Genomic DNA, 25176 nt, shown 5'->3' on the forward strand with positions numbered 1-25176 from the left:
TATCGCACAGTACCAGAGCTTGTGACTTAGAACAGACTGTGGATGATAGGTAACTGGCAAGGACAAAACAATATGCCGTGAAGTATGAAAAGTCTAGTAATATCCAAGCGCCATTGCCATGGACGTAAAGACGTTCACACGTCTTTACCCAGTCTCCCTCATCCAATAATGCATTTACTTTATTTTTGTTTATCCGTTACGTAAAATATACTCATTCGGTACTTTAGCCTCCCCATTGTATTGCGATAGATCCCGTAGCGCCTGCAAGCTCTCTCACTCAATCGTCGCACGCTCAATACTACGAGGAGTGATCCGGCACTCAAACGGATTGGGTCGCATGTTGAGACCATTGCTAATTTCGCCGATTATCAACTAACCCTAGAAACGATGGTCAGAGAACTCACGAGTAATCAAAGATATCTATCCAGCTCCTGTGGTTTGCGAAACCGTGACTTTGTGCACATATAAAAAAACTGCTAATCCGCAGCAAAATCGAGACTTCTTAGCTATTTAGCTCCCTTGTTTTATTTCCCCTCTCCTTCACTTATCTAAGAGTAACGCTTCAGGCATCTCTTTATCTGTGGAAGTGGCTACTTAGAAATGGCTGCTGCACCACACACCCGACCGAGTCGATTTGTTCCGACCAAGAAAGCAAGGCTCCAGAAACAGTGCTGTCGTAAATCAACTCTGATGACAAAGGCATGCGAATACAGCAAGATGTGCGATGCAGAAGTCTGTCCGGGCATACGCCTCTGTGAGACGGGCCAAGTACAGTTAACTCCCGCGAGCTGCACAACCTCCCAGGCAGAGCTTTCTCCTTGCACACACCTGATGTGTGCAGTTTGTGAGATGATGATAGTGCGATTATGTAAAATAAACATGAAGCTTTTCCTATTTTAGTTTAAACTCTATCTCCAACAATGTTTCTGTTTCTTCCCAATCACCTCAAGCTTCTCGAATGCCTTTGTTAAAGCCACAATTGACGCCATATCCTCGTCTGTGCACCCCTCTCTGTGTGCAGCCCACGGTGATAGTTCTGATATACGTCGCAGAGTTACCGCATCCGTTGGTATCTCTGGCCTTGGCCCAAATATATATTCTTCATCAGGATCTGCTAAAGCATCCTCAATATCCTCAGCAAGATTGGTGATAATCTCATCCAATTCTGCCTCTGCAGTATCAATATTTTCATCTAATGGGTTAAAAAAACTCATCAAATGGAATGGTAGTATTTCTTCCTTTTGGATAGAGTATATTCTCGGAAAGGGTGATCGAAGAACGGACTGAAGAGATGGGCATAGGAGGGAGAAACGGCGACGGCGAGGTGGAACACTGCATTGGGATTGGTCAATAGCGCTGAGTAAGCAACAATAAAAAGTGTGGACAAAACTGAGGACGGCCGAATCAAAGAGAAGCCCTATGGCCCAAGCACCACATCTGATTGGGTCCCCCTGATCCCTCTTCCTCTCCGCGTTGCTGAGCTTGTCGACATGTGCGAGCGAGCGGGAACAAGTTTATTCGGACATACACGGAGCTGCATGCTATCAAAAGTGTTTGTCTCGTCCCTGTTGGACCGAAGGTTGTTTGATTTGATTCCGAAGCCTGTGTTCTTCTATCTAAGCTTGAGCACTATGTCCGAAGCCTATATACGTTGAATGTCACTGTAGCTAGAGGTCAGTCAAGCTATCCGGTATCCTTTGTCCATTGAGACCGTCTTCTAACATATCGCAATTGGCGGCGTAAGTAGGTCTTGCTAGTAAATCACCGACTTCTCTACCTCGCGAGCCCCCTGTCCTTTGAGCATCGATGATGTTTCCGCAAACTCATCGTGTCCGGACGATCTCTAGTATATCACTGTTCTGTTCGTCCAATTCACAGAAGGTGGGTACGATGATTGTAATAGCACCACAAGAGACTGCGGGCTGTAGGACCTCTTGGACTCTCCCGTACGGTCTATACTGAATTATCTACCCCAATAGGCGTTATGTCATCTTTGTTTGGGGAGGAGTTTCAGCGTATGCCTGCTAGGATCACACGTGGATTAGAGCACCCCTGTGCGAATATCATCCGGTCCTGAATGGCGATCGTAGAGAGATACCTTTGTTAGGTCTGGTTTCAGATAGCTTATGTTGAACCGCGATAGGACTTCAACCGTGCTATATTAGCAGCGAAGCATGCCGTATCGCATGGCTTAGGAATACGTCCACAGAAAGTAACGACCGTTTCTTATCGCTGTAGTGGACATTCTACGAGAGCTTGGGTGGACTATGAATCGTAAGTACTGACAGGAAATTATTCGCAAATTTGCGACGGGTCCTACATGTAGAAGGAGCGGATCAGATCTTCCTGTGCCAAGCTACCAATGACATGTTAACCTCGAGGGAAAGCAACTCTCACTCTCGCAATCGCTCTATGATGTAGGCATTCTAGTGTAGAGAACAACCAGTAGATTATTAGTTAAGACTTGAAGGTCCTGCTTAAGCAGCTAGTGAGCTAGCTCCTTCGGTCCGAGATGTCGAGATTTCATTAAGATGAAGGTATCCGGTGGTATAAGCAATGGAAGGCCGTATCTATTAGTTTTGTATGTACAATCCATTGAAATGACCCATGAATTAGTCCTAAGCATCGCAATACTCGATTTATGCATAAAAAAATAAGGTAGTAAGGTTGATTCTTATTATCTACCTCATGCTTAAAGATCTATTCGCTATCGCGCGGAAACTCTATTAAGAGAGCTTGAAGCGGCGTACGACTAGCAAGGAATTCTATATAAAACTTCCTCCGAAAGTTATAGATATCCCGGGCTATAAGGTAGGAATCCTAATTGTCCTTTCGAATACCGGTGAGAATATAACGGGTAGAAAGGCCCTACTTAAGCTGCTGCTCAATATTCGGCGCCTTCGTAGATAGCTCCTACTTCCGGTGAGGTGCATAAGTAGTTAAGGGGAGGGCTTATAATTATACTATTGGTTCCCTACCGTAAAGGAGATTGAAATGCGGGAGAAATAGGTGAAAAACGCAAGAAAAATGGGTAGTAAAATGGGAGGTTTGGAGGTGTAAACAACAATTATTTTGAATTCCTTATTAGGTACTACAGTGGAACAGGAGTGACTTATTTTTACTAGCAATTTACATAATAATTAGAGGTACCTAAGGTATGATATACATACAGGTAGTGGTAGCAATAAATGTCGAATACCAAGTCCGAATACATGGTAGAAACCAGGTAATATACCGGAAACATCATGTGACATTGGGTACCAGGCATACCATGTATTCGGACTTGGTATTCGACATTATTTGCAAAATGTCTTTTGCATCAACCTCCCAGGGTCGAGGTCGTGGACCTCTCTCTTTTGGCGACAGAGTTATGCTGGGGAATGTCATTCGCGTAACGCGGGTACTGAATCACGCCTTGCGTGTGAAGTCGAACTTGTTGTTCGTGACTTTTTGAAGTCAGACGAAGTTGAGGTTGAAGATTTAACCGTTATTGTATGTTATGCACGCGAGTCGCGTGCACACGGCCATGTTGGAGTGTATACGATTGGAGTATTGCTCAGAGGTTATCCTCTTAGTGTCCCTCTGGAAGAGTTGGTGTCGTGGTCTCCATCTGTATCAACTTTGGTTCATAAGTTGATCTCTTCGGAAGTGTATCCTGTGAAGTCACAGAATGATATGCTTGGCGCTTTTGCTACAGTGAAGGACATCTTCGACGAAGATTCAACAGCAGTATACGTTCAGCAGTTTTTTCAGTCTTCATTACGGAAGGCAACTGTGTCTAAGGTCGCTCAAACACGACCTTAGACACATTTCATTTTCATGACACGTTTAATTAACAATTTCGTATTTTCATTTAATTATTTATACTATCCATACTCAACGAAATCGCGCCCTTTGCGCTACCATATCAACAACTTCACGTTTAGGCAGTTCAATATTTCCTGCCTCTTTATTTCAGCCAACAACAGAGTCGCCATTTACGGTCGGTGCGTTGGGGAGCAGGGGCGCTGGCCTATCATGGCTCTCGAACTCCGGAATTATCAAGCTCAATTCAATGCTGGTGTTGTTACAAATCTCGAGTTACGCAACAGGTTACGATGGGTCGATGATGAATGGGCTGCAGTCCCTCACCACCTGGCAAAACTCTTTCAATTACCCCGGGGCTTCTTAGTTGGGTCTGTACGTGATCAATCAAGCTAGATATGCTTCAGCAGTCTGACTGTTAATCACCTGTTGCTGCACAGAGTATGAGAACTGACATAATTTTACACAGTTTAAATGCTATACAAAATGTTGGCCAGCTGATCACAATGCCTGTTTGCGCGATCAGTTGTGACAAATTTGGCCGTCGTCCGGTTCTCTTTGTTGGCGCCTTCGTTCTTTTAGTCGGAGTTGCACTACAAGCCGCGGCACAGAACGTCGGAATGTTCATTGCTGCCCGAGGAATCATTGGCATGGGCCTCGTGCTAAACATTACTGCAGCACCGCTCCTCCTCCTGGAATTGGCCTTTCCTAGACAACAGGGGCCACAGGTGGCCATATACAACAGCCTGTGGAACCTGGGTGCTTTGGTTGCCGCGTGGGTCACCTATGGCACGTTTCGCATCAATAGCACATGGGCATGGAGACTTCCTTCGCTCCTCCAAGGCCTCTCCAGTGTGTTACAAATCGAACTTTGCTTCTTAATTGAAGAGTCACCCCGATGGCTTATTAGCAAAGAGCGGGATGATGAGGCAAGAAAACTCATTTGTAAGTATCATTCTAATGGGGACGATTCCGATCCTCTAGTTACACTAGAGATGGAGGAGATCCGCGTTGCTCTTCAACTCGAGATGGAGGCGAGACGCACCACCTCGTACATGACCTTTTTCCAAAGCAAAGGTAACATTAGACGATTCTTCATTATTCTTTCTGTGGGTTTCTTCTCACAATGGAGCGGTAATGGTCTGATCTCATATTACCTCACACTGATTCTCGACTCGATTGGCTACAAATCGGAGAGCACCCAAACCCTTATCAATGCACTACTCACTCTGTGGTCAATGATTTGGAGCTTGGTATTCGCTGCTGTGATGAATCGATTTGGTCGGCGCACTCTCTTTCTTATCTCCACCGCGGGCATCCTGGCCGTCTATATTGTGTGGACAGCGCTCGAAGCTGTGTATGAGAGAGGGGCGGCGCTGGATGGAACTAGAGGTGACGAACGCTACGCAAAGGGCGTTCTGGCCATGATATTTCTGTATAATTTCTTTTACTCCGTTGGCTGGACGCCTCTGCAAGCTACGTACTGCATTGAAATCTTACCCTTCGACTTGCGTGCTCGAGGTCTCGTTTTGTATAACCTCTTCGTGGCACTTGCTGGTATCTTCAACCAGTACGTGAATCCAATCGGTGTGACGAACAGCAAGTGGAAATTTTACATTACCTACAATGTATGGCTGGCATTTGAGCTTGTGGTAGTTTACTTCCTCTTTGTGGAGACTGGCAGTCTCAGTCTGGAAGAAACAGCCGTCATTTTGGATGGAAAGGAGTACGGAAACAAGTTGATTGGAACTGCTGCGTCTAAAGCCGAGGAGAAAATTGGCGAGACAGCAAAATTGCAAGCAATTGCTAAGAGTGAGGAGATAGTGCCGGAGAAGTTATAGGAGGTAATTTTCTCAAATCAACATCTCTGAATAACTTTGTGTGATGTCGAGTGCGATATATAATAATATTGAATATTTTTTCGTATTATACTTACTGATGGCGTGTCTTAACCCATAAGCCTGTATGTATAGCATAGGACTCAGTTATGAGACCTCGTATCCTCAGACACCCTAGATGGAACCGGTATCTTCACGTTTGTCCTTACGCAACTGCCACTTGTCAAAATAGGCTTTTAGTGGACTCAAAAATTTGCTTTGTGTTAATGTTAATGTCATTACTGAGGGTATGGAAAAGGAGCGAGTCGTCTATGGCACCTCCGTTGTAAACAATCGTTCCTACAACATGTCTTGTGTGGTGCTTTTTGGTTGTCTGGCGTCCCCAAGGGTTCGTTTAAGTTCGAGTACATTTCACTCGAATTATTTAAACGTGCTTTGAATATCTGTAAACACAATCATCCATGTACCTCGGTATTCTCGCCGAGCCTTATTCCGCACCACACTGTACTACTGCAAAGGTTACTACCTCATAATTAATCGACTCCCGTATCTATCCGGCCTATTAGATCCTTACCAACCCACCAGCAGGGTCATCCCTTGGCACATAATTTCGGCAAAATGTACCTCATATTTACCCGGTGTTGGTACTACTGCAGTGGCTTGCCAAAATACTAGCCCCGCATTGCTCGGGGTTTATCTGATCACCCCTCTCAACATCTCCCGGCGGTGTTTTAAGCAGTCGTATTTCTTTTAAGATAAACCATCAGAGCATGTCTTTCCCTAAAGCTATACCAGATTGGAACAACCTCAAAGTAATCCACAAGAACACTCTTCCACCGCGGGCGCACTTCTACAGCTACGCTTCAGAGGAACTGGCCCTCACTTTCAACCGCGACAAAAGCGAGTATATTTCCCTGAACGGCACGTGGAAATTTCGACACGATGCATCTCCTTTCGAGGCACCTGATTGGACCGTTGCAGATCCCTTGAGCTGGGACGACATTCAAGTCCCAGGCATGTGGCAGCTCCAGGGTTATTCCCATCCGACCTACACCAACGTCAACTATCCATTCCACGTGAATCCCCCTCAAGTGCCACTCCTAAATGAGACTGGATCTTACTGGAGACAATTTATAACTCCTTCCAGATATGAAGGACAACAGATTCGCCTCCGCTTTGAAGGCGTTGATAGTGCTTTTCATCTCTGGGTCAACAAAGAAGAGGTTGGGTACTCGCAAGGTTCACGTAATCCTAGCGAGTTTGACATTACATCTCTGCTCAAACCAGCCGGATCTGTGAACACCATTGCGGTGCGAGTGTACGAGTTTTGTGATGGATCGTATATCGAGCGGCAGGATCAGTGGCTTCTCAGCGGTATATTCCGAGATGTTGGTTTGTTAGCCTTTCCGCTAAATTCAGTGGTCGACTTCAACGCCGTACCAACGCTTAGCGAAGATCTATCTACAGGCCAACTGCTCACAGATGTCAAAATACAGGGAGAAGATGGCGATGTTCAGGCCAGGTTATATCGACCGGATGGCATATTGCTCAAGGAATTGATATTCTCTTCTAAAGACTCCGGTCGTATCGATGTATCTGCTGATGATTTGAAGTTGTGGTCTGCCGAGGATCCTGTTCTATATATATTGACCCTATCATTCAATGGCCGTACAATTACTCAGCGGGTTGGATTTCGGCGTATCGAGCAAAAAGGAGCAAACTTCTTAGTCAACGGCAAGCCCATCATTTTATACGGCATGAACCGCCACGAGCATCATCACCTCCACGGCCGCTCCGTACCGTACGAAAATATGCGTGCAGACCTCATTCTCATGAAGAAGCATAATATCAATGCCTTGCGTTGCTGTCATCAACCCAATGACCCCAGACTGTACGAAGTTTGTGATGAATTTGGCTTTTATGTCATGGCCGAGGCTGATCTCGAGACTCACGGGTTTGACCCTGTGGAACGCTCTAACATTCCGAACCAGCACCTTATGACTGAATACGAAATTCAGGAGACCTCCTACAAGATGGCTACCAAATGGACTTCTGACAATCCAGAATGGAAGGATGTTTATCTTGATCGTGCTGTTGAGCTTGTTCAGCGCTTCAAGAACTTCCCTTGTATCATCATGTGGTCGCTTGGTAACGAGGCGTTCTACGGCCAGAACCATGCGAGTATGTACAAGTGGATTAAAGAGGCTGACCCAACCCGTCTTGTTCACTACGAGGGTGATCGGGAGGCCCTCAGCGCTGATTTGTATTCCACCATGTACTGGAGCATCGACGACCTCAAAAGGCATATCAAGGAGAAGCCAGATAAACCTCTCATACAATGCGAATACGCGCATGCCAGTGAGTTTGAAATCTCTGCTTGTGTTTGATGTTACACCTATCATGTCTTCTAACCTGTGTTATCAAAATAGTGGGCAACGGACCCGGTGGATTGAAAGAATACATCGTGGCCTACCGCACCGAGAAGCTGCTCCAAGGGGGCTTCATCTGGGAATGGTGTAACCATGGCCTCATCAAAAGAGATGGTGACACTTCATATTACGCATACGGCGGCGACTTTGGCGACGAGCCCAATGATGCCGACTTTATCCTTGACGGAATGGTGTTTTCGAATCACACCCCCAGCCCGGGGCTAACGGAATACAAAAAGGCAATTGAACCAGTCACGGTAACACTCAAGGGAAGCTCTCTCGAGGTAGTAAACCACTATGACTTCAATAACCTCGACCACTTGTCCATCTCATGGCACATTGTTACGGAGACAGGAAACACTGAGCCAGTACCATGGCAGATACCCCAAATTAAACCCGGAGAATCTAGGATCCTAGATCTGCCCAATGGTGTGGCTTTTAGTTCCGATCCAAGCTGGCTTACCATCAACTTCCGACTCAAAGCGGCCACATCCTGGGCACCAGAAGGACATGAGGTTGCTTGGGCACAAATCGCCTTGTTCGAGGACCGGAAACTCCCAATCCCTGTAAGCATAACGTCACCACGATCGGCAATGTTTGTTCAGGAGGGACCGGGCCGGCTATACATCAACTCCAACGGCTTCGCTTCTCACTTCACCTACGACTTGATCAGAGGCGATCTATCGTGGTCCACTGACGGAGGCAAAATCTTCAACAGCGGACCACAGTTAGGGATATACCGCGCCTTGACACAAAACGACGTCGGATCAGCGGGACCTAGTGCCGAGTGGAACCGCTTCCGCGTGAAAAGCAGTCGAATGCTCGTCGAATCAGCTAAATGGCGTGCAAATGACGATAACGGAAGCGTACTAATCACCACCAAAGTCCGTGTTGCACCCACCGTGCTGGAATGGGCATTCGAGGCTATCCTCACGTACACCATCACGGATACATCCGTAAGTCTGCATGTCAAGGGTGATTTCACAGGGACGCACCCAAAATACATCCCAAGAATCGGCCTCACACTCCGTCTCCCGCGACAATATGATGCTGCCACGTGGTTTGGCAGAGGCCCTGGAGAATCATACCGTGATACGAAGGCTGCTGCGCGCTTTGGAAAGTACACAGCCTCGATTGAAAATGGCCTGCAGACGCCGTATGAGTGGCCCCAGGAGAACGGTAATCGCATCGATACACGTTGGGTAAATGTTCACTCCTCACCTCCTGATACGTCTTATGCTGCCTCTGCTGGGGCAATTGCACCTATTCCCGAGATCAGGGCGTCTATGAATACGCCGTTTAGCTTCTCCCTTCGCAAGTATGCGACAGCGGAACTTGACAGGGCCAAACATCCACATGAGCTTTCGGAGTTGGATGAAACTGAGCTTAATATTGACTATGCGCATCATGGTATTGGAACAGCGAGCTGTGGGCCTGGTGCATTTGAGGGTCATAGACTTGAGGCTGGGGCATTTGAGTTTACTACTACCTTTAGTCTGGTTGGTGATGGAAGGACTGAGAGGATATGACAATCGTTGCAATGGATATTCTTCTGCAACTGGAAATAGGAAACAATTTCTGAGCTTTATTCCTTTTTTCTATGACATTTTTGAGGGGTTAAGAAAAATAGCTAGCCATACCATCAATTGGCTGAAGGTTCCATCTATACAAGTTCCATCTCATCAAAGAACAGATCTGAATAGGGAGGGAGGAAGTTGCAAGGTCAAATGATATTCTACCTGCTGTCAAATCACTTAAGTTTATTCACCAAATCATACCGAAGACGGAACATGCTCAACAAAACATTGAAAATAAAGTATCTAAGATTTGGCGGAATAACAGGTTTTCAAAGACTTGTGGTTAGAGAAGTAAGAAGTATAGTTTCTCAAGTTGGGCCCCCGCGTCGGTCTCCGCGTCGGTCTCGGTCCCGTTTTCGCTCTCGTCTTGTCTTCTCGTCTGCCTTTTGTCTCTCTCGCGATCTCGCTCTCGCTCTCGTTTTCCACCCAGACTCAGCCATCAGTTTCTGCAGCTTAATGCCCGAGAACCCAATGAACTTCTCCACCATGCACAAGCTATGACAATGGCCTTTAGGCATGGTGGGCCTAGAGACAGTTCTCTAGCTACCCCGACTAGATCCACAATGGTCCCTGCATGTAATATATGGTGGGGCCTGGCGTCCCTGTCGGAGCTATTGATGACATCCATCCGAGTCTTATATCAACCCTTGACCTCTCGATCCGGAACCCCTACCGCTGAGCTCAGTCTTGCACCTCAGATGTCCACCATATCAGATAAAAAAAACTTACAAAACAAGGAAAAGAATGACTTGTTTCTGCCTAGTCAGGCAATTCTAATGCTCAAGCTCAAAACAAGGATTTAGGTATCGGATCCCCAAGTTGCCGGTGAGGCGGCTATAAAAGACATGTCCCTCCACTTGGAAAGTAGATTGACTATCCTTCATTCAAAGCCATTCTTCCAATTGAAGAGTTAATAAAAGCTCTACTATTCTGCATAATGAAGTTCACTAATCTTGCCCTCACCGGCGCCGCCATCGGTCTTGCCAACGCCGGCCCTGTCTCGAAGCGTGCTATCAGCGATGGTACGTAACTTCGCCACCAATATATTGTTTATTCTCTAATGTCTTTCTTCTTTAGCCGATATTCTCAACTATGCTCTCACCCTTGAGCATCTTGAGGCCTCTTTCTACGAGGAGGGTCTCAAAAACTACACTCAGGAGGACTTTGTCAAGGCTGGTATGAAGGACCCATTTTATGCCAACCTGAAGGAGGTTGCTTCTGATGAGAAGGAGCACGTGGATTTCTTGACATCTGCTCTCATGGGTATGCCCCTATCATTCAACCCCAGAGATAATGCACACTATTTTAACATTTTCCAGCTGCTGGTGCTTCTCCCGTTGCCCGCTGCACGTACATCTTCCCATCCACTGATGTCAGCAGCTTCCTGGCCCTTGCCAGCGTTCTTGGGGGTAAAATACATCCAATTATACCAATAATAACCACTAATACCCTCTCCAGGTGTCGGAGTCAGCGCCTACCTCGGAGCCGCAGCCTCCATCATGAGCGGCACCTACCTGACAGCCGCCGGCAGCATCCTCACCACAGAGGCTCGACACAGTGCATACCTGCGCGCCGCGGTCGGTGAAGTCTCCTTCGCCCAGGCCTTCGATAACCCTCTCAGCCTCAATGAGGTGTACACTGTCGCTTCCCCCTTCATTGCCTCGTGTCCTTCCAGCAACGGCGCGCTGCCCGTAACGGCCTTTCCTGCGCTCACAATGAGCCCGATGGACACCGTCATGACAGGCTCGCAAATGCAGTTGATTGCTGGTAGCGGCTTCAACGCAAGCACTAGCGATGTCAACGCTGCTTTCATTACCATTACTGGTCCGGTCTGGGCTCCTCTTAAGTCTATGGGTGATGGAAAGTTCACCGTTACTGTTCCCGAGGGCGTTGCCGGTCAGAGCTACGTCGTCCTGGCTCAGGGAAACAAGCAGGCGACTGATGACAATATTGTTGCTGGTCCTGCTATTGTTGAGGTAAATTAGATTACCTTTTGTCTTGAACTTTTTGCTGGGTGTTTCCACGCTCCCTTTTTCGCAGGGCTGATGTTGCTTGTATTAAAATTGTTCTAGACCTAGTCACATGATACGGGGGAAATATGTCAATGTCTCGGATAAATTCTTCCTCACATTTATCACAGCCATCTTCATGATTGGCCTTCGCGAGATGTCAACTAACTTTGAACATGCCCCCTCTCCGCGCGCATACCAAATCCCGCAACGGATGCGATCAATGCAGAAGCAGGCGGGTTAAATGTGACGAGCAGGGTCCACCATGCTCGAACTGCGCGACCCGCGAGTTAAAATGCACATATTTGAAAGTCGCCGCCGCCCGTCGCGCTACAACAAATCTTACCCCACCCAGTTCAACATCCGACGTACCGCGTTCTCTAGATAGCCACGGCTCGCCCGTAGCAGCGATACCCCGTCCAACCGATCCAGTTGCACCAACCAAAACAAACTCATTCGGCATCGACAACCTAGAATTAATGCATAAGTTCTCAACAGACACATATAAAAGTCTCTGTCTCAGCGACTCAGAAATAGCAATCTGGCAAATAACCGTCCCAACACTTGCCTTCAAACATGATTACCTGATGGGCGGGATCTTGGCGCTAGCCTCAATGCACATCGCAACAACATGCGAGTCATCAGAAACAGCACTCCTATACCATGAGACAGGACTGCAGTACTACAACCACAGCCTGGCGCCATTCCGAAACGCGATCGATAGTATCACGCCGCATAACTGCAACGCGGTATTCGCGCACTCGATCGTCATGATCGCGATCAGCGTCGCGTCACCCCGACTAACCGCCACGAAAGACGAGTGCGCCAGCATCACGGAGAACATCGTGATACTGTTCGAGCTACTACAGGGCGTGAAGAAGATTCTGCAAGTCAGCAAGCCGTGGATTAAGCTGGAATTATTCTCGCAGGGTCCGTATTGGAAGAGCACGCCTACCGAACTTGATCCCGATACGGAGGCTGCGCTGACGCATCTGGCGGCCTTGAATGATCAAGTAATGATTGGGATTTACTCGGAGCAGCATCGCATTAATAAAAATGTTATTGCGCATTTGAGGCATTGTTATGCTAAGTTTGCGCACTCGGCAGATCCGGCGCCGGTTCTTGCTTGGCTTGCGGCTGTTGACAAGGATTTTGTCGATAGTCTCCGGTGTCGGCAACCGTTTTCGTTGCTGATTCTCATGTATTGGGGGGTGTTATTGAAGGAGCTTGATGGGCATCGGTGGTGGGCGCGGGATTCGGGTCGAGCGCTGGTTTCAGAGCTGTTTAACGCTTTGAGGTCTGGGGATCCGAGGTGGGAGGGTGCGCTTGGTTGGGTGCAGCGGAAGATGGGGCTTTGATCGTTGGAATGGTGACTGGGTCATCTTGAAATCAACACCGTCGCCTGCATAACGCTTGGTCGGGTCGGCCAGGCCACCTGGGACTAATACATTGTACATATAGCATTCTTGAAGCGATTCACACGATTACACGATTACTTTCTGCTCGACTAGTCGGGACTGAGGATTGCCGCCAACGAACATGGACGTCAACAGCGGACCTCCTTCCAAGGTTGTCAAGGGCCAATCTTGTCCAGATGAACAATATGGTCTCATAGCACCCGGATCTCTATACCGACTACACAACTAAACCGTGCGGCTAATGAATTACAAGAAGACGGGGCCTCAGATTGCAGAGTAACTTGCTCAACCAACTAGGCAGAAATGGCACGGCACGGTCGAAGACTCCACACCCTCATCAGCAGTAGCCCTTAGTGCTGACCTTGGAAGGGCCTTTACAGTATACAGGGCAGTTTTGGCGGCGACTTGTCACATGCATAGAAAGAAGTATCTCGCTAGGCCAGCGACATATTCTGCTTTGACGGGATCAAAACGCAATTCGGAAAGTTGAAACATTTACCGGGGGCGATCTACATTATTTCAGGCCATACGGTTGCCGCTAATCCGACACGATATGCACGGTGAAACGAAAGGGGCTCTAGCGGGAAATAGCGGGCATCTTCGTGCAGCTGCGGCATGCGGCTAACAGCCAGTCTCTATTTTCTCGGCTGTGTAAATTGCGGTGAAAACTTGGCCAGTTCTGTCAGCAAAAATAGTATATCATAGTTTGAGTAGTTATCGAATATAGGTGCAATATAGGGCTCTTCCCCGCAATCCTTTTCTCCGTCCGTGCCTAAGCCTCACTAATTATCACTAGATGGACGCCTTATATTCTCTTTTAGTATGTTTTAGTGTGTTTTAGCACCTTTTAGTATGTTTTAGACTCTCTTAGTATAGAACCTAACCCCAACAGCTCCTCCAACCTGAGCTTCCACGGTTGGTAGTACCTACGTATGTATGTGTATGCATTACCCCTCTCGTGCTATTTAACCCGTAGATCTCCCCATCTCAACTCTTTCAATCTAAACTATCTAAACTATCATACAATGGCTGAAAATCCAACCTGCACAGTCGATGAATTCACCCGCACCACATTCGACTATGTTATCTGCGGCGGCGGAACTGCAGGACTCGTTCTCGCAGCACGCCTCAGCGAAAATCCTGCTGTAACCGTCGGCGTTATTGAGGCCGGCAAGTATCGCATTGGAGATCCGCTGGTTGATACTCCTGCGGCGTTCCCGCAGATGTTCGAGAATCCCGACTATGATTGGTGTGTGTATACGACACCGCAGGTAGGTTTATTCTATATTGCATCTATCTACCTTCGATTCGCTAACTGCTTTCCTGGGGTTATAGGAAGGCAACCGTGGCTTATCTCACCATGTTCCGCGGGGGAAGCTCCTCGGTGGATCCAGCGGTATCAATTATATGATGTATGTGCGAGGGTCGACGCAGGATTACGACAACTGGGCGGAGCTGGTAGAGGACGATGGGTGGTCTGGGAAGCATATGCAGGGATATATGCGAAAGCATCAGGTACGATATCATCTTTCCATTTTCCAATCTGGTTCATTTACAGTCGAAACCCAACTAATAGAATAAACAGACCCTAGAGCCAATTGACCCAGCCATCACCGATCGCTCCACAATGCCACTGGTAGGCGAGTTCCACGGCACGAGCGGGCCCATCCGCACCAGCTTCAATCATTCAATCATTCCAGTGGAGAACGACATCATCAGAGCCTGTGAGCAAGTAACCGGGATCCCAAACAAGCCCACCGACCCATGGAGCGGTGACCACATCGGCTTCTACCACACCCTTGGAGCAGTTGCTCGAAGCGGCCCGAATAAGGGCAAGCGCAGCTACTCCGCACGAGCATACTATGAAGAGAACCGCGCCACTCGCCCAAATCTTAAAGTCCTCTGCGAAGCCCTCGTCAACCGCGTCATACTAGATGGCAACAAAGCCACCGGGGTAAGCCTTACACACGACGGGGTCGAGTATCAAGTGTCCGCACGGCGCGAAGTAATCGTCAGCGGCGGCACAATCCAAAGTCCCCAGATTCTCGAACTATCAGGAATTGGCGACCCAGAGGTTCTCAAAGCCGCCGGCGTCGAGTGCAAGGTCGCCAATAAAGGTGTCGGTGCAAACGTCCTAGACCACGCCCTCACCTTCTCTGTAATGGAGGTTCAGCCGGGCATCGTCACACTAGACACTCTACAACAAGTGCCCGAGGCAATGGAAGCCGCCACCAAACAGTATGTCGAGGCTAGCTGCGGGCTACTGAGTGCTGTCAGTAGCATGCAGGGTTTCTTCCCGGCGAAGAAAATCCTCTCCGGGGCAGAGCTGGCAGAGATCATCCAGAGTATCCGCGATATCAAACCGAACAGCGCCTTCCACGCCAAACAGCTCGCGCAAACTATCGCAAACCTCGAAAGCGACCACTCTGCTAATATGCAGTTTGTTGCTGTTGCTGGTTCCATGAACCCGGATGCCATAGGTCATCAGAGCAATTTAATCCAACCACGCTTGCCTGATCAACCGGCTGGTCTGACCTTTGCAGTTTGTATTCAGTACCCCGTGTCTAGGGGGACTATCCACATTGGGAGTGCAGGTGAGTTTACAACTAAACAGAAATCCCTTCTATGTTCAATCAACTCGTGTGCTAATAAGTCAAGATCCAACCAAACCCCCTATCATCAACCCCAACTACGGCGGCCACCCAGCTGACATCTCCCTCCTGGCGGCATTCCTTCGCTGGAGTGATAAAGTCACGGAATCAGAGCATGTGAAGTCTTCATTCTTGCGGCGCGCGTACCCGGAGCCCAGTCTCAACTTGCAGGACATGGATACGGCCCGAGAAGCAGTGCATGACCTTGTTGCGGGTGAGTACCATATCAGCGGGTCTGTTGCTATGGGCGATGTGTTGGATAGCAGGTTGAGGGTGAAGGGTGTTGAGGGACTGCGTGTTGTGGATGCGTCGGTGTTCCCGAATAATGTTTCTGGTAATATTGTTAGTAGTGTTTACGCTATTGCAGAGAAGGCGTCGGATATGATTCGTGAGGATTGGGATTCTAGGGCTGGATTATGATGTAGGTATATTTTAGGATTCGTTCCACGCAGTGATCATATCTTATACTTGAATGGAATTAATTCTGTCAACCCTCGACAAAAGGCAGAGTGGTCCCCCCCAAAACCAAAATAACAACACATTAAGAAACGTACATAGTGTAACCTTGCGTACCATCATTCCCCCATGGATAGCTATTATCCCGCACATCCTCCAACTCTAGGCGCATGGCAGGATCACAAAGCGAATCCTGCATCTTAAGACCCTCATACCCAGGCTCCGTTCTCCGTCTCTCTCGAACCTTCTTCTCAACAAAATCACGTACATTCTCCTTCCGTGGCAAATCCTCAAAATCACACTCAGACAAAAGAGCCACCGCCTCCTCAAATCTCTCCTCCTGCGCCAAGTTAAGATCACTCCGTTCAGCACGAACCCCCTTCTCAAGTAACAGCTCCAAAACTTCCAATTGTCCAAACTGAACCGCAAACCCAATAGTACTATATCGCAAACACTCAAAACTCAACATAAATACATCATAAGTCAAATTCGGGTTCGCCCCCTTCTCAATTAACCCAGTCACCATCTCAGTCTGTCCATGCATAACAGCTGCAAACAAAGCCCCCTGCCAACACATCCCAACCTCAAGCCCCGTTTCAACAAATACCTCCAACAACCTCTGGTTATTCTGCTCTGCAATAATGCATAATCCCCCATCATCCACAAGCCCGATCCCCGCCTCAAGTAATATATCCACGATATCCGGCTGGTTCATGGTAATCGCACGCTCGAGCGGGGTGGGTATCTCATTCTTCCCGGGACAAGCACCAGCCTCTAATAAGAAAGGTATAATACCAGCCCATCTCGCAGCAACAGCCGCGCCAAGTGCGGATGGATTCGGCAGGAGGGTGTCTGCGGGTTCGAGGGGAGCCTTGTGCCGAAGTAGTAACTTTACCGCCTCGGTACTATGCGCCGGGATCGCACCTTTGTTTAGTGCTTCGCGCATTTGGTTGGGATCGCATGCTTGGCCCGGTCTTTTCTCGGATAGTAGACAGGTGAGGGTTTCTATGTGTGGACCGCTGGCTGCGAGGGAGACGGCATTCCCCGCTATCCGGGTGACGCTGGTGGGGTTGGTGTGATTGAGACTTGAGGAGGTGCGGGCGCTTATTCTGGCGCCTGCATCGAGCATTTTTTGGGTCAGGACTGTGTGGCCATTCTTGGCGGCCCAGAGGAGGGCGCTAGTGCCGTGGTTTTGGATGTTGTTTTTGTATAGGTAAGGTTGGAGGACTGTGTATGTTCTCTTTGTGGTTTGGGTGAAGGCGCTGAGGTCTTTTTGGTTGGGGAGGGATTCGGCGATTGAGAGGAGGAGTTCGGTTGGTAATAAGGTTAATTGGGACATGATTTATCTGTATCCAGGTTGTGGAGGGCTCCGTGCTTATTTTGGAGGTGCGGATATGGTTGGAGATCAACGGTCGATGTCTTTGGCGCTTGGGGAGTGGGCTTAGCGCTGTTGGAGCTAGTGGCTTGCAGGATTGGGGGCGGCTTATTACATACACAACGGGGTTTGGGGATTTGGTACATTGGGGACTCTGGGATGGAATCATTGGAGTACTTTTGTAGAAGAACTTTTGTAGGAGTCCATTTAGGCTCGGTCAGGTATTAAGCCTATACTACATAGTAGAATTATACGCTGACTAGTAAGTACCATGAAGATGAACGTAGGTCATTTATTTTCTAGGAACTTTTGTCGGAGTGTCCTTTGATTGTACCTCTAGAAAGATAACAAATGTCTCGCAGCCTCACTATTGTCGAAGCTATGCGGAAGGATAGTCTGTCTCCATAGATCTATCTCTCCGAATTCAAAATAGCAATTACTACATGAGGTACTTTGTTAGCTTTCAGTATCAACAAGAACCTATAAGGCTATCAGGCTCCCAAAAAATTCTTGTGAGTTTATACGATCGATTGGTCTTAAATTTCTCTATTTTTTCGACTATATTCGCTACCTTGTTGTGTGTAGCCCGCAGTATAAACTGGTCTGGATAGATATGCCCACAAGCGGTAGTATCCGCAAGTCCACAGCCCAGATGTCCACATATATAAGGCTAAAAGTGGGCCTACTTATTCTAGACCTTGAATTCCCGGCCTAGTGGGAATCGGCTCGGAATTCCTCACTCCGACCCATTTTTCCCAGCGCAATATCGGGAAACGATATGTCATGAGATGCAAGGATTCAAAGAGAAATGTTGAGTTGTATGTTGTACATTTTACTTGTCAATTTTACTATATCGGAGGATATTCGGATGATATACAGGTGTGCTAATAGTAATTGGTCGGCTAATAGTCATACGTCTAAAGCTTGAAAAACCGTACCCCGTTTCTCGGCGCATTGACCTTTTCCATACTCCATACTCCGTATAGGAGTGAGACATAAGAGAGAGGTGAAATTGTTAAGTACATTTCAGTTTTTTTTTTTTTCCTACCCAGGATCCTCGGGCTTTTTTTCGGAGTCCGACATTGTATGCAAGTATCAATGAAGAGTATATTTTCCGTCGAACTTCCACTTTCTGTTAATTGAGATGTAATCAAGCTTTATATGAATAATATAATATATAATATATAGTTAATATATGTTGTACACATAGGATACTAAATAGGATAAACTTATAAGGACCCACGTTATTAGCGTATACTTAGTCACCTGATCCTCTCATCAAATCGTGAGAGCACGTGCAACAGAGCTGTATCCCGCTAGTCTCAAAACGGAACAAGACATTTGGGGGGGCGAGGTCGTGACTCTTGATCTCGCTTCTTTAATTTGCTTTTCTCTTCGCCAATCTCTGTCAATTGAGTTTGGATTTTTCTTCTGGTACTTCTTTTCTTCTGACCTCTTCAAATAACCTCACCTCTTCATCTCCGACAATGTCCAGCCAACCTCTGCTTCAAACCGCTCCGGGTAAGTCCGACAACACCACTCTCAGCAGCTTAACAGCTCCACTCGAGAGACAATTCCACCTGCACTCCCTCTCCTCACCGTGGCGTTGGTTGGTGCGCGACCATTTTGCTTCTCTTGAGCTGTGGATGTCACTGCGACCTTAATCGGCGTCCAAGCCTTCAGAGAAGCAGGACGATCGCAACCTCCATCGCAACCCTCCAATCTCCACCTCAAACCCAGCTAACATCCACCAGGCAAGCGAATCGCCCTCCCAACCCGAGTCGAGCCCAAAGTCTTCTTCGCAAACGAGCGCACCTTCCTCTCATGGCTGAACTTCACCGTCATCCTGGGCGGCCTCGCCGTCGGACTCCTCAACTTCGGCGATCGCATTGGTCGCATCTCCGCAGCCCTCTTCACCGTTATCGCCATGGGCGCAATGATCTATGCCCTAGTGACATTCCACTGGCGCGCACAGAGTATCCGTCGGCGCGGGCAGAGTGGTATCGATGATCGATTCGGTCCTACCATCCTCGCCATTGCCCTGCTCGCTGCTGTCGTTGTTAACTTCATCTTGCGGATTCGGGATGGGCAGATGAACTAGGATGGTTCTGGGCTGGATACGATTGTTTTCTTTTTCCGTTTTTTTTTTATGGCGATTTTTGGATCGGGGGTTTCGATTTTCTCCCGTTCGGCCATCTGAATACTATACCATTGATTACGTTGGCCTATTCTCGTTCATTCATTGTTGATATCGACACCTGTGTCTGTTTTATGTATTCACATGGCGTATGTTGGTCTGCTTTATGCTTATGAGGCCAGAATGCCTTTCACGTTCACATGCTCGAGTCGAGCTTCTGTCTTTTCTTATCATATTGCAGTTGGCGTTTTTGGGGATTGCGCTTGTCTGACAAGCAGAAAAGAATGAACGATTGAACTCGAATTGAATCTGATCGTGACATTTGTCTATACACCCCCTCGGTCTCACCGGCTTTTTTTTCCCACAACCTGCCCATCAACATATCCCTGGATAAGCTCAACAAGACTCCAATGGCTTAGGCCTAACAGCATCAGAAACTTTGCCGTCCATAACGTAATGTCCTAAGCAAACTGCTGCCAAATCCCCTCAGAGTGCAAGTACATTGTATTTTCACCAGCCTGTCGAGGTTCATAGCTCACTCCCCAACAAAGAAACCTTCCCATCCAACCCTCTTCGAGCCCCTCGCATCCGCACAAGTAGTCACCTCAGTATTTGCGCACTAGAAGTAATGATAAACCGCATCATGACACATTATTCCTCCCCCGCCCGCAAAAAGCCAACCACCGGACTCTGTGGATGTTGGTTCTTATTCGAGCCATTTAGCTGGTTTTATATGACTTGATAAGATGCGTTGGTATATACATTTGTTTTAGGTTGGTTGGGTGTTGTGTACAACATACATATTTTAGGGTGCAGGGCGCCAAGGAGTTGTTAGTGTTGGAGGGTAGCGCGAGTGTCAGGAGGATATAGTGCATTAGAGCGAGCGGTTATCAGTTCTCGAAGAGAAAGATAGCTGACGATAAGATTAACTGAAGCAGGGGATATTGTTTTGATCGGAATGTTAGATTTGAGGACGGGGCAACGGTCCATTCAAGGGGGTTGTATATGCATATGTAAAAGGGTTATATGTATTTCACATGCGAACTGGACACACAAGCGAGCTGGACACCCCAAAACACCATAGTAAATGCGATAAATTACAACTTAATATCTCAACAACGGTGGTCTATAGAGGCTTGTCCTTATAGCTTCCTAATTTCTAGGTAATACCTAGCATCCTAGGGGAGTTTAAAGAAAGTTTATAACTCCTTGGTTGCGATATATATATTTCTAGTTTTTAGTACCGTAATTTTTGGTAATTTTGAAATGATAATAATATTGCCTCCTACTTCCTTTAAAATTGATATGTAGTGCTAATAAGGCTTATTAATGACTATCTACAAATAAGGAGACAAAATGAGCTCTTGGTTGTTGAGATATAAATGAAGGATATATCGTATTTACTATGGTGTTTTGGGGTGTCCAGCTCGCTTGTGAAATACGTTATATGTAGTCAGTAGGACGTCAATAGACTATATGGAGTAGGTCGGTCCCATCTGTACGTAGTTTAAGTAATGCGGTAGGCTAGAGTTCGGGGTCCGAATTTGCATTCTCGTAATGCAGAGTGCAGGAGTGGGAAACGTGGAAGACTTGAATATTCCTAGTAGTAGTATACGTATGTTGTACTCTGTGGTGAGATGTCTCGGAAATGTTGGAGATGGAGGTGCAATTGCCCATACTTTGGCTGTGGGCATTATGAACCCAATGCGATATATGTTAAAAAATAACAACAACACGATACCTGGCTGTTATTCTAAGACAGACGATGTATATTTTGGTACTCTGTGCACTGGGTTACGCGTAAAGCACTGGGCAGACCCCACAATCGTCATGATAGTGATGATAATCAGGGATGAGCGGAGCAAGTGTACATCGGTAATAAAAAGATGGGGAAGAGATACTAGTTAAGGTTACTATGATTAGCAGAGTTGTCGAGCTCGGAGTTTCCAAATTGACGGGTTGACATATGTAACTTGAAATGGCTAGAGTATATTCTGGATGGAGTACGTACTCCGTATTAATTTACGCTATAATTAGGGGTAATTTATAGACTGGCTCCGATGTATAGTTCCCTAAGAACCCGGGGAAGTAGAGTCGCCCCTTGTTCGCTCCTATGCTCTTCGACAATGTTCCATAACTTTCCATTCGCTTTCTCAGCCACATCTGACCTGTCCTTTGGATTGCCAAGATGAAATATGATTTGTACTTTTGTTTCGCACATGCAATTGAGGCTTAGTTAGAACTTGTTTATACCGGTTTGCCCCCCCCCGGCCAATTATAGATATAGGGTTCTGATTTGCTGGGGGATCTGGGAGATCGTAGATACAACTGGCGTTAGGCAGAAACAGGGCAAGGCCCAGACCATGGGCTTGGCAATGAGTTGGGTATCAGCCGTATACATCCGGTGAATAGGGATAGAGTGAAATAGATCAATAGGTACATATATAAGTAAATAGGATATTGTGAATAGATATACACAGTCTACAATGTATAATTTTTATTCTATATTCTATATTATACTATTATAATAGGTAACATATAAAATAAACAAATAAATACAAAATGTATGACGTGTCGCAGATATTTGAGACTGATCCAATAATCCAATAATCGAACGGTACATGCTTCCACCATACAATTAATATGGGAACAACAAGTATCACCTCAACTCCACTCCCTTTTCCCTCTGCCAACTCTCTCACTCCCAGGCACTCCCCCCCCCATTTTCCCAATTGTTCTCTCTTATTCTGTGTTCTTTCTCAATCCCCCTTTCTTCCCCTTTCTTCTTTTTCCTATTCCCCCATTCTCCCTTATTCTCCCCATTATTCTCTCCCCCCCATTTCCCTTTTTTTCTCTTTCTTGTACTCTCCTCCCCTCTTATTAATAGATTTTTGCTGCCTTCCGTAATCAACCTCCGGTCGCGCAGTCGACGTCCATTCCTTTTCCGTAATAAAAGAACGCTTGGACCATCTGCCACCTAATCCAAAATCCATCTCTATGCACTCACATGGCATGTTTCGCCTGCTTCCCTGGCCCTCGAATATAGGAGGGAATAAGGTGATGGAGGATGTCAAAATGCTTGCTCCAAACTGCAGTATCAACACTCTGTCGCTGCCCCAGCTCAAGCGCAAACGTTCAGACTCCGACTCCGACGCGACCGATGCGCCCGCCCCGACGAAAGTCTGCGCGGATTCCATTTCTTCGCGCCCAACTCCGACCGTGATCGCTGACTCGATCGCGCCCACCCCTTCAACTCCAATCACCTCGTCAAACTCCCCGGTCGCGTCCGCGCGACCGCCGGCGCAGGACGCCGTCGTCACCCGACCTAGTGTGACCCGACTTCGGGAAACTATCACCGCCCAGCTGAGCTTGGAGGTGTTACTCAAGCACAACGAACTTCGTCTCATCGACCAGGAGATCGCCAAGTGCCAAGTCGCTCTGGAACAGCTGCGACGCTGTGGCGAAATCCCTTATCCTGGATCCCGTATTGCGGGTGTCTCGCCGGATGTGAGCTTGGGGACGGGTGCGTCAGTGCTGGCACCTGGAAATGGTCCGGCCCCGATCTCACCTGCTCCCTGGGGAGTAACGGAAGGCCCGTACGCCCGTCACTACGCACGGTGGTTGTTGCCCGATCCTCGCTTTGATGGCGGCGAGGTCGACTCTGGGATGCTGGCAAATTCGCTGGTTGAGGGTCGCTCCACGCGTGGGAATCCCGGTGAGATGGGCATGCTGGCGGGCAAGTCTCGTCCTCAGCGAGGCTCAACTGCCACTAAGCATACCGCACTGTCGGCTGGTTACCCTGTGGTCAAGGAGAAGTCCGGGCCGATGCTCATCCGGCGCAAGTCGGATGGTGTCCTGGTCAAGCTGGTCTGTCTGGACTGCCGGCGCGATAACTTCTCCAGCACTCAGGGATTCATTAACCACTGTCGCATCGCGCACAACCGCAACTTCGCCAGCCACGATGCCGCTGCCATGGCCTGTGGTCAATCTGTTCAGGTGGACGACGCCGGGATTGTGGTCGGTGGCTCTGCTGAGCCCACTGCTAACCCAACAACCCCAGGCTATGTGCATCCTCTGATCCGCTCTACTCATGTTGCTACGACCCCTTGGAAATCTCTTCACACGCCCGCTAAGGATTTTGTCACCCCTCGCAAACCGGCTACAGCTGCCACCTCCGCTGTTACCACTCCTCCCTCGACTGCTGAACCGACTTACCGACGACGCTCCGAACCCATCCGACAGGCTCCGAACCCACAGTTTTTGGCTTCCCCTGCAACTCCTCATCTGTCCGCTCTCATGAAATCACGTGGTGCTGGTCTGGACATGGACAAGTTAGTAGAAGAATCCCGGAAGCCTGTGGATCTTAGTGGTCTTTTCGACGATGACTCGGAAACGGATGACTCTCGTGGTCCGTCTGCAGGACTCGGCCATACCTCCCTCGGTGCTCGCGCCGGTCGCCAGCCGATGCGTATGCCTGTTGGTCAAACTCCCGGAGAATCTGAGAGCCGAAAGGCCCTCGACCACGCACACACCCCGCCTATTGAGCAAGCCACCCCATCGCGCCCACAGTCCTTTTTGGACTTTTCGCTCGCTGCCCAGTCCCAAACACTGCAGTCTCGGGAATCGGACAGCCTGGATCAAACTCTCAGTCCTCACGCCATCGAATCCAACCAAGCCCCTAGCTTGGTCAGTGATGATGAAGATGATTATGAAGCAGCCTCTGACTCCGACAGCCCTCCATCATCCGAAGCCGACGAGCAGGAACAGGAGTTCCGCCACATCCAGGTTGAGGACGACGAGCGCGCCGCTGCTCCGTCCGCTGCTGCCGAAGCCAAGCCGGGCCCTTCCCTCGCGAGTCCTGCCCCGCAATCCGGGCCACCTCTGTCCCAACCATTGAAACGCAGTCGCTCCAAGAAGATCTCGTCTATAGTCCCGTTCAGTGATAACGACGATCAGCACGTGAGCTATCCCTATTCCGCGTCCACGGAAAATGCTGCCAAGGCCAAGCGTGCTGCCGAGCGCAAACCCAATCCGTCCAAGCGGTAATAGCGCCAATCAATATTATAAGAAAAAAAAAAAAACATTAAAAAAAAAACCCTCGGGGTACAACACCCTGCTATCATTTCACGCGCCTCGATCTGATCTGTACTGCGACTGTTTAGCCAGTGCCGTTACCGTTCTGACCTCTCTCATCTCTTCCCCGTTCTCCCTTCAACGGTAGACATCACGTCTCCTCCATCCTACATCTTTCTCCACCATTCGCCATTACTTCTACTTCTCCTCACCCCTCCCGTCATGTCGAAACGCAATTCACTGGAAAAGCCGGTTATCTTGACGATGGCCCGTGATGCATGAATTGCATGATGATCTGACGATTTTCTTGTGTCTTCCCCCCCTACCCACTTTTTATTCTTGTGATGCATGCGTCTCTCCTGTATCTGATATCTGCTTTTAATCAAGACTTGACGGCCATGAATTTGTA

General features: G+C 48.1%; 9 protein-coding genes across 9 annotated transcripts; 7 read left to right on the plus strand and 2 right to left on the minus strand.

The window, feature by feature from the left end:
- Positions 1–4310: 4310 nt before the first annotated feature.
- Positions 4311–5645, plus strand: N7537_012055 (Major facilitator superfamily domain general substrate transporter; the record flags this gene model as incomplete). Its single annotated transcript, XM_056903109.1, has 1 exon — positions 4311–5645. One exon carries the CDS (start codon positions 4311–4313, stop codon positions 5643–5645), a length of 1335 nt encoding a protein of 444 aa, XP_056748396.1.
- A 767-nt stretch (positions 5646–6412) lies between these two features.
- On the plus strand, positions 6413–9600 carry N7537_012056 (uncharacterized protein; the record flags this gene model as incomplete). The annotated part of the gene is made up of 2 exons (XM_056903110.1): positions 6413–8000; positions 8072–9600. 2 exons carry the CDS (start codon positions 6413–6415, stop codon positions 9598–9600), a joined length of 3117 nt encoding a protein of 1038 aa, XP_056748397.1.
- Positions 9601–9956: 356 nt separating this feature from the next.
- N7537_012057 (uncharacterized protein) lies at positions 9957–10166 on the minus strand (the record flags this gene model as incomplete). The annotated part of the gene is made up of 1 exon (XM_056903111.1): positions 9957–10166. One exon carries the CDS (start codon positions 10164–10166, stop codon positions 9957–9959), a length of 210 nt encoding a protein of 69 aa, XP_056748398.1.
- A 419-nt stretch (positions 10167–10585) lies between these two features.
- N7537_012058 (ferritin-like domain-containing protein) lies at positions 10586–11633 on the plus strand (the record flags this gene model as incomplete). The annotated part of the gene is made up of 4 exons (XM_056903112.1): positions 10586–10670; positions 10726–10911; positions 10968–11057; positions 11107–11633. The coding sequence occupies 4 exons, from the start codon at positions 10586–10588 to the stop codon at positions 11631–11633; spliced, it is 888 nt and encodes a 295-aa protein (XP_056748399.1).
- Positions 11634–11833: 200 nt separating this feature from the next.
- On the plus strand, positions 11834–13015 carry N7537_012059 (Zn(II)2Cys6 transcription factor domain-containing protein; the record flags this gene model as incomplete). Its single annotated transcript, XM_056903113.1, has 1 exon — positions 11834–13015. The coding sequence occupies one exon, from the start codon at positions 11834–11836 to the stop codon at positions 13013–13015; it is 1182 nt and encodes a 393-aa protein (XP_056748400.1).
- Positions 13016–14100: 1085 nt separating this feature from the next.
- Positions 14101–16146, plus strand: N7537_012060 (GMC family oxidoreductase; the record flags this gene model as incomplete). Its single annotated transcript, XM_056903114.1, has 4 exons — positions 14101–14346; positions 14411–14590; positions 14661–15669; positions 15734–16146. 4 exons carry the CDS (start codon positions 14101–14103, stop codon positions 16144–16146), a joined length of 1848 nt encoding a protein of 615 aa, XP_056748401.1.
- Positions 16147–16267: 121 nt separating this feature from the next.
- On the minus strand, positions 16268–17521 carry N7537_012061 (ankyrin repeat domain-containing protein; the record flags this gene model as incomplete). Its single annotated transcript, XM_056903115.1, has 1 exon — positions 16268–17521. One exon carries the CDS (start codon positions 17519–17521, stop codon positions 16268–16270), a length of 1254 nt encoding a protein of 417 aa, XP_056748402.1.
- A 1523-nt stretch (positions 17522–19044) lies between these two features.
- N7537_012062 (putative vacuolar transporter chaperon Vtc1) lies at positions 19045–19658 on the plus strand (the record flags this gene model as incomplete). The annotated part of the gene is made up of 2 exons (XM_056903116.1): positions 19045–19078; positions 19312–19658. 2 exons carry the CDS (start codon positions 19045–19047, stop codon positions 19656–19658), a joined length of 381 nt encoding a protein of 126 aa, XP_056748403.1.
- Positions 19659–22706: 3048 nt separating this feature from the next.
- On the plus strand, positions 22707–24740 carry N7537_012063 (uncharacterized protein; the record flags this gene model as incomplete). Its single annotated transcript, XM_056903117.1, has 1 exon — positions 22707–24740. The coding sequence occupies one exon, from the start codon at positions 22707–22709 to the stop codon at positions 24738–24740; it is 2034 nt and encodes a 677-aa protein (XP_056748404.1).
- Between the last annotated feature and the right edge of the window lie 436 nt (positions 24741–25176).

This window comes from Penicillium hordei (assembly GCF_028827395.1).
Source record: "Penicillium hordei strain IBT 12815 chromosome Unknown utg000006l_segment0_segment0, whole genome shotgun sequence".
NCBI classification, from domain to species: domain Eukaryota; kingdom Fungi; phylum Ascomycota; class Eurotiomycetes; order Eurotiales; family Aspergillaceae; genus Penicillium; species Penicillium hordei.